The 8,826-nt window shown below is 41.5% G+C and overlaps 1 protein-coding gene across 1 annotated transcript; it reads left to right on the forward strand.

Annotated features, from left to right (window-relative positions):
- The first annotated feature begins 1,354 nt into the window (after positions 1 to 1,354).
- On the forward strand, positions 1,355 to 7,471 carry LOC106748762 (pickpocket protein 19-like). The gene is made up of 5 exons (XM_014627609.1): positions 1,355 to 1,442; positions 1,987 to 2,394; positions 3,388 to 3,657; positions 3,729 to 3,782; positions 7,209 to 7,471. Exons 1-5 carry the CDS (start codon positions 1,355 to 1,357, stop codon positions 7,469 to 7,471), a joined length of 1,083 nt encoding a protein of 360 aa, XP_014483095.1.
- The last annotated feature ends 1,355 nt before the right edge of the window (positions 7,472 to 8,826 follow it).

Here is an 8,826-nt window from a genome sequence, read left to right on the forward strand (position 1 = left end):
AATATATCGAATAAACCCTTAAAAGAAAGCTTCGTTAATGTTTTGCGCGGTGCTACTGAAATTAATGAAAATAGTTAGTCGTCGGATCCAGTTGAAGATGGCACGCTCGCGTTTTAAGACCAGTGTCGAGGTGCATGTCGAGTGAAAGGACTCAGGAAGGATCCCTTAAGTTGAATATTAAAGTATTTCTTTGCGTCTTTAATAATTGGCTGTAATAAACGACTTTTCTGATAAAATGTTTTCCAGATTCTAACAGCGCACCCTGTATAGTCGTATGCAGGTACGTGTGTGTATGAACATCGGCTTATATATATATATTCAACCAATCAGATGTACGTATCCTTTGTTCCACGCATGACGTAATTTCAGAGGCCCGTTTTTCTCCTCGGGCACAAAGGAATTAGCAATCTAGCTTTCGATTAGCCGTATGTGAGCAATTTCCTCGACAGAGTTACCTTGTATATAATTCTTCGCAAAGATTTGAATAACCAATTATTTCCGATGTCGAATACCGCTCGGTGATAGCAAATGTCGATGATATCGCGGCAACAGGACTCCTCTCATCGGGCTTTACGGCATCGACAATGTAACCGGCGCATAAATTTGTTCAGGCCGCGCCGACCTCGATCGGCATCGAGTCGATGCATTACAAAATCTCCAGCCTGCCCTTTCCCAGCGTGACCCTGTGCTCGAACGACCGGGTGGACTGGAACCGAGTCCTCGAATTCGAACGGAGGATCTTCCCTAATGTCACGGACAAGGCGAGTCTCGAAATGTTTCGCAAGATACTCGGCAGGCTCTCCATGATGAGCTTCGGGGATTTCGACGAGCTGGATTTTCTGCAGAATCAAAGTCAAAATATTCATAATCTCGCGGGTAGGACAGCTTATTCCTTGCTTCCTATATACAGTGAGCAGCAAAAGTTTCGGAAAGTTCGAAATACATTTGTTAAATGAAACTAATCCTCTTTTGTAATTCTCCTCTGTTTCTTTGTTTTTAATAATTGATTTTATAGAATGACTAGAGGAATCGATTTTTATTAATACGTTGAGTGCTAATTTTTAATGTGACTTTCCATTCATGCCGCGTCGACCATTGATATATCCATGTAGGGTTTCACAATTAGCCTAGTATTGGTCCAGTACTGTTTGCCACAGTTCTGATATTGGCGCAATACTGGCAACACATTGCTACACATACTGGGTGAGTGACCACCTTATGTTGCAGCAGTATTCGACGTTACCATACTACGCTGATTTCAGTAAATTGGCGGAAAGTCAGTTGCCAGTGCTGGCCCAGTACTGGCTGGAAAAATCTTGGCCGACGAGCTGGCAGCCGTACATCGGCTAAGCCGATGTTAGTCACCGTTGTGATGTCGGATTATCCTGTAAAACAGATAACCAGTCATTTGTCAATGCTGGCTGTCGAAACTTTGGCCAACAGTTAATTACCGTAGCATCGGGCAAGCGTTGGCCCCGCTATAATGTCTGGTGACTTTACATGGGAATCCACGATCACGGCATTTATTATATATTTTTATTACATATCTTTATAATATTATATTTTATAATATTTGTAAGACAAAACTCATTATTATAAAGACAAAAAATAGCATAAAATATGCGTTATGAACAGAAAATCCGATCGGTAACCACTCGGTGTTTGACGTATTAAAAATCATATGGTTTCACTGAAAAAGTTCAAGCTAACTTTGACCTCATTTTAGCAACGCCATCCAAGGTCAAATGAATACCGCCATTAAATACACCTAATTTAAATCTCACAGCTTGTTATTGTTTTATTTTTAATATTTTCCTCCTGAAAATTGATTATTTCGATACCGTTCCGAAACTTTTGGCGCTCACTGTAGACTTTACCGTGCAAGCATGCCCGACCTATAACGTACTCTCTCTACTTCGGCCAATTTCATTCCTTTACTAGTCGAGAATATCGACACATGTGTACATTTGCATGAAACATCAGCAGCATTACAGTACGGTATAGATTTTGGCAACGTCGCTGAAATCGATATTGCACTCTCGCCGAAACGTTTTCACCTTCGTGTGCATACTATCAGAAGTAACGAGGGATTGTCATCGCGAGCAGATATCAACGTGACCGAGGTGTTGTACGAAGCAATGCCGCGTTGCGACGAGTTCATGTCCGGCTGCTGGTGGCGCAACGGCAATCGCAACTGTTGCGAAATCTTTGAGGTGCAGCGCACCGAGTATGGATTCTGCTACTCGTTCAATTCAGAAGTGGCGGAACCATCGTGGAACACCCACGGCGGACGCCATCCGGAGTCGCGGCCACGAAGAGCGTCCGGTTACGGCGAATGGAGCGGTCTCAAGGTTACGATTCATCTGGGAAACATAACGAAGCCACCGGATTCCGGTAAGTAGCACTGAAGGGGGACACCGACGCAATATTCTACGTGACCAGACGCGCGGCCCTCGACCTTCCGACGCGAAGAACCGAAGAAAGGTGTTAAGATTGTGCGGATTGAGCGGATGCGGTATGCAGAAGAGAAAAACTAGTCAATTCAAGATCAATTCATACACTCTGATCGAGGAGATCATTGTTTCATACACAGGGCGTTCGGAAAAACCATTGAATACCTATATGGCAGATAACGCGAACTCTACTGAGTAGAAAAACTTTAGCAAACGTAAATCGAACACTCAACCGTTTTTGAGACATCAACATGTTTGTACGTTAGCGTAATAATTGATTATTTACCTTCTTACGTGTCGCACGCGAAAGGTGCAGAGTCGGTACGAACCATAATAGCAAGCGGAACGTAAACTCGGGTAAATCGTGGCGGATTAATGACTAATATTATTTTTGTCGGTATTCGCGCTAAATGATAGCAGTGAAATGTATACAAACGACATATCGCTGCTATACTAATCCGCGCATTATGCAAACGCGCCGCGGAATCTTGCAAATACGATTTTAATATCCTCGCGAAGCCCGCCGTCCACTATGACGCATTTTGAATAGAACGCGCGACTACCGTTCCGACCATAATGTCCCTCCTTTATTACTTACCCGGGTGCGGAATAGCCGGGGATTTATCGCAAACTGCAAAATCGATGTATCGGCGCCGTATTGCGAAGCGGTTATTTAAATGTCGCGTCCAAAGACCTCTCCCCGGTATCGGTTCTAAGCTGTTCCGAACGTAGTTAGCGACGGAAGTGGCGGTGTAAAATAGAAGAAGCGTTGGAAACGAATGGCTCGCAAATTGAAAAAGGAAAATTACGAGTGTCTTCTGACCGTGCCTGTTCTCCGTTCTCAATGAAAATTCTCACGTGAAAGATTGCGAGCCGGCGACGTGCGCGAGTCAACGGCGATGTAAGTGTGTGTGTGTGTGTGTGTGTGTTGCAGTTGAGATCGGCGGTATTGTGGTGCTAATAAATGAGCCACACGTCTGGCCCAATAGTGGCACTATGATCCCGTCGGGTTCGTTAGTCAGTCTGTCCGTGGACTGCGTCTCCGGTTTCGCCACCCAGGGCGTGCTTAAACTGGACGAGAGCAGGACGCCGTGCAAGTACGACGCGACCGGCGAATACAACCAGGAGACCTGTCTGTCGCAATGCAAACGCACCTACGTCATCAAGCATTGCGGTTGTAACCCGTCGTTTTTCTTCCCCTTAAGTACGACTTCACATCTCGAGGATCGACGTCGACACCGGCGTCGACGTCATTAACATTTCGTTACATTTCAGCCCCGGAGCGCGACTGCAACGCCGTGGATCTCGTCTGTCTGGCCAATTTTAACGGTAAGCAAGTGTCTTCACCCCAGTCGAAATTTCGGTCCTGTATTAAATCTTGAATTCTATAACGCACAGTAGAAGACTAGAAGGTAGAAGTTAAGATAGCAAAATAACTTCACGCAATTTTAATTCTAATAATATAATTTAGTCCTACTTTGAACCTGATAAAGTCTTAACTTCCGTTTTCGCTGTTTTGGCGTCAAAATAAGCTGTTTAAGATAGTATTTAAATTAAATTTGTAGAATTAAAGGTGTTCACATGAGAATGAGAGAGAGAAAGAGAGAGAAAGAGAAGTTAACAATTGTCATATTATCACATCGCGTAAACCATACGTACTGGCGATATTTTTATTTTTATTTTTTGTTCTTCGAACACAATAAGATCTATTCAACGACTACGTCGTTCACGCGGAAGAGGAAGTCCCTGAGAATAGTCGCGCTATGATCTGCGACTGCCCGCCGGAATGCGACTACTACGTCTACAACAGCCGCTATTCCAACGTGCCCCTGCATGCTATAAACGATGTAGTGTTGGACGTGCATTTCATCGGACAAACTACTTTCCGCTACAAGACGGACATAGTTATCACGCAACTGGACCTTCTCGGTATATTACTCTACATGTTTTAAAGCCGCGTTTGTTATGCACTATTGCGTTCCTTCCTTACAAAGTGTTCCTTTATATGTTCCCGCTAGGAGATAACAAATGAATTTAAAGCGGCTTCGTTCTGAATAGGGTTTTTTGCCATCTGGAACAAAATTTCATACTGCGTTTAAACAAGGATTTCAAACTTGACGCGCGTCGGATTAATAAAACGCATTAGTTTATGGAAAGGGGGCAGGTAGAAAAGTCGGAAATAGTGAAAAGTCGGTAAAATTTTATTCGTTACTATATACGAAAAAAGAAGATACGGAACAATCAAGATCGCACGACTGAAAATATTTTGTTGTAAGCAACATAGGTGCATCACCTTTTTTATCTTTGTATGATGGATATGGCCGGAATTGGGAAAGTTATTTCTTAAAAGTAACGCGTTACTTTTACCGTTACTGGTAAAAAGTGACTCGGGGATAAAAAGAGTTTGGGATGCAAACAGCTGGCAATTATTAATTCCTTTTTTCCAATATTGTGTATCTAAAATTAAATGTCATATTCAATAAAATTATCGCATACTGGTGATATTTGGTGGAAAAAGCAGCTCACAAAGCGCTTAATGATTGACTACGAACAGCCTCCGTTCGTGAGATTTTCTGCTGAACGACACTAGCTGCATGAGTTTTTCAATATTCCAGCATACTTTAACTATACTAAAATACACGGCGACCTCTTAGTAAACATGTCAGAAAAACACAATCAATGTGCTGCTTTCCGAAGCAGCTAGAAGGTTATTACAGAAAAGTGGCACGTTGATTAGCTATCACGCGAACTTCCGCCACGCGGTAAGCGTTGCCGCGCTCCTGTATGCAGGAGCTATTAAAGATTTCCATATTTTTCCCATTTTATCCCGGTCTTTCCAAACGATCATTGAATATTATTACAAAAGAAACGAAACATTCAGAAGCGGCGACATCGAAACATGCTTTCGACAAGATTTTCAGCCAAAGTCTTTGGAAGCCCGGAAAAAAAATCATATATGAAATTTGCCATTTTCACGTTTTCAGGCCATGCGCGCACGACTTCGGTGTTTGGGATCGTTATTTTCTTGGGGCACCCACGAGTTATTATTAGGTCCAAGCCATCTCTTAGTGGACTTCAACAAACATTTTTCATAAATCGTATTCATCTTTTCAGCATTTAAATTGTCCGTAAAAAAGTAAAACTCCAAATCCCTATTTACAAAAGTATCCCCAGATGTGTATTTTAAGAGAATGTGTATTTTAAGAGAATGTTTTATTGTGCGCTGGACAAGAAGATTTTCATGAGTTGACCATGCACGACGCTTCTTTGGAACCCATGCCCAAAATGAGACTTCATTAGTAAAGATAACATTCGAGAAATCACGGTCAATATTTTCCTTTGCCCACAGCGATCGGTCTTTAACGTGTTTCGGGTTCAAAAGTGGTTTCGGTACTGTACTTCGCCATTTATAACCAGAATCAAGCAATCGACATTTGATGGTTCTCACTTCTATATATTTTTTTAATTAACACATTAAGGGCGGGAGTCGTAGTAACTACGATTTAGCTCAACTGCTGCTTAAAGGCGGGAGTCGTAGTAACTACGATTTAGCTCGACTGCTGCTTAAGGGCGGGAGTCGTAGTAATACGATTTAGCTCGACTGTACCTTAAAGTTTTTATGATCACACAGAATATCGCCCGCTCTAGACCGAAAAACGAGGCGGGCGGCCGCCGCGCTACCTAGCATACTTTCGTCGAGATCGCCCGCCGTTAATGTGTTAAGATTTTCTGAGCCAGTCGTAAAGAACATGCAGGATTCTTCTCAAATATCCTCACGATCACTTTGTCCTCTCTTTTTGCCGTAGCGCGCTGGAGGCCCCTTCTGGCAGATCATCGACCGTTTTCGTCTCATTATAACGCCTCACCTACTTTCTTACGAACTCAGGAGATTTACTTATGTATCAGGCAGCAGCTGCATAGGTCATTTTTTATCCTTTTGGGTGTGTACACAGAAACACTGCTCGAACCGACTAGCGTACGCTGCACTCATTTTGTTTTGTGTCACATTGCGATTCAATAACAAGCCAAATTACTGGTATAACCTAAACGCTAAGGTACCGACAAACGAAAACACTAAGGAAACTTGTGCGCCATCTGTTAGTGGAGATATGAACAATACGCTCTTACTCTACCACTTACTGTAGATAGAGAGTTAAGGAATTTATTATTGAACAGCCAATAATACTTTCCTAGGACATTCGTCATATCTCATATAATATTTACACTGTTTAATAGGAAACTGTAATATTGCTGTAATGTTACTTTTAGTTGGTATTTATTGTGTATTTTGTCGTCCTCTCTCTGTATTTTTTTAACATTCTATTCCTCTTGAATTCACAAAATATACATTCGTTGATATGAAATAATTCTATATGATTACAAAAAGTTCTCAAGAATTCTAATCATGATATATGTAACCTCTTGAAATATTCTCGTAGTAATCTTCTGTGAATTGTTGAAAAATTACAACTCGGGAAAGGAGATCATTTCAAGAATATTTTAAGAATTTATCGTGCTATTTAGACATTCTAATTTTTAAATACTTCGTAGCCATTGAAACGATCCGTGCAGAATCCGGAGATGAACTTGATGCAATCTTAAATGTAAGGTCTGTCCATCAATACTATCCTAAACATTATTCCTCTTTTTTCCCCTCTTTTTCGCACATTCACAATCACCTTATGTTCTTCCTTTTCCTCGCCACGATCACCAAACTAGCGACTCGACCTGAATAATTTGCATACCCCTTTTTAGTGTCTTTTGGCGGTATAATCGGCTTATTTCTGGGCGGCTCGTTGCTCAGCGTCATCGAGCTACTCTACTACCTGATGGTGGCCGCGTTCTCGTCTCTGTACTCGCGACACAGGACCAGGGCAGGATCGAAAACACTTACGAACGCGCCGATCGTCCGCACAACGGTACTACCCATTCTGGATTACAGCCCGTTAAAGCCGCCAGCGAGGAAAATACCGATTTTCGCGAATTATGGCACGAAGTCGAATTTAAACAGATATTGAGTTACCACGGAAATAATTATATCTTCTTTCGGTCAGAGGCTCTCTGTGCCGAAGCGCTGGCTGGTCCAAAGCTCTCAGAGGGCCTCTGCTACGGTCGTGCCGAGCTACGAAATTTGAGGAAGTAAAATATATAAAAGAGGGCGTCTATACACATCCTCCCTTCCTTCTATCATTCTGCGGAAAATCAATATTTGTTACTTATTGTATCAAAATGTGCGGACACGTGCACACTCGTGCTCACGCTCGTGTGTGTACGTATACGTGCGTATGTTGTGTACCGCTAATGGAATTCTATTCTTGCCGAGGTTGAGAAATAGAACGTCGAATCGCGAAAATCAGATATTCGCGTATTCGATGCGCTAAACGCGTGAGCCGTTGCCCGCCGGAATAAACGAGTCCCATTTTTCATAGACATGTAGGTTATTGTGTTTCACCATGAGGCTATCCCCATAAATCAGAAAGTAGCCGCGATATCGATCGAATTTAACAAGGAAATCGAAAATGCCTTGCTCACAAAATCTGATATCCTAGGCATCTATATTCATGAATAAATGTCCGTGCAACAGGGAGACTCGTATAGGATTCTGTTAAGGACATTGTGTATGCAACTATTTCTGTAAATTAAGAAGATTTACGATATAAGATTATTATGGTTGTTGAAAGCATTACAGAAAAAATGCTACGATCAACAATGAGAAATGTTGTTTATGCGTTAACAAATGTTTCATCTATTTTATTCTATTTTATTAATGTTTCATCGATAAAATCTTATTCCTTTTGCTTCAGCCTCCTTGACATTCCAGTCAAATTCAACAATCAGTTTACAATCTAGTTTAATACTTAAGACGCTGATTATCTCGTAAGCGATGCATAGTAGCAATTTTTTATTAAGTATAATTTTCATTTATATTGACTCCTACTGCATAAATATGCGCGCGTGCGCGTGTGCGTGCGTGCGTGCGTGCGTGCGTGTGTGTGTGTGTATGTGTGACATACAAAGGGATATAAATCCATACGTGTAACCTTCACGTGGTACACCTTGGAAACTTCATAACTCGCAAAGTACTTTACAAAAAACTACGTTGTTATAGTGTTTTGCAAAACTTTCGAGATGAGTTACTTGAATATGTAATAAAAAATGGGGATTTCTATTTAAGAAATTGAAGGACCTTCACGTGACCGTGGCAATGCTATTTGAGGTTATACTAATCCTACTATTTAATACGTCACATATAACTTTACAGCTTTTATATATAACACTTTTGGTCAAAAATACATATTTTTCAAAATATTTAGCCGAAAATTTATAGATGGACATTCTATGGCAAGTTTATGGCAAGATAACGTTTACAGTT

The sequence above is a fragment of the Dinoponera quadriceps genome, unplaced genomic scaffold (genome assembly GCF_001313825.1).
Source record: "Dinoponera quadriceps isolate SergipeBrazil2010 unplaced genomic scaffold, ASM131382v1 scaffold3164, whole genome shotgun sequence".
NCBI classification, from domain to species: Eukaryota; Metazoa; Arthropoda; class Insecta; order Hymenoptera; family Formicidae; genus Dinoponera; species Dinoponera quadriceps.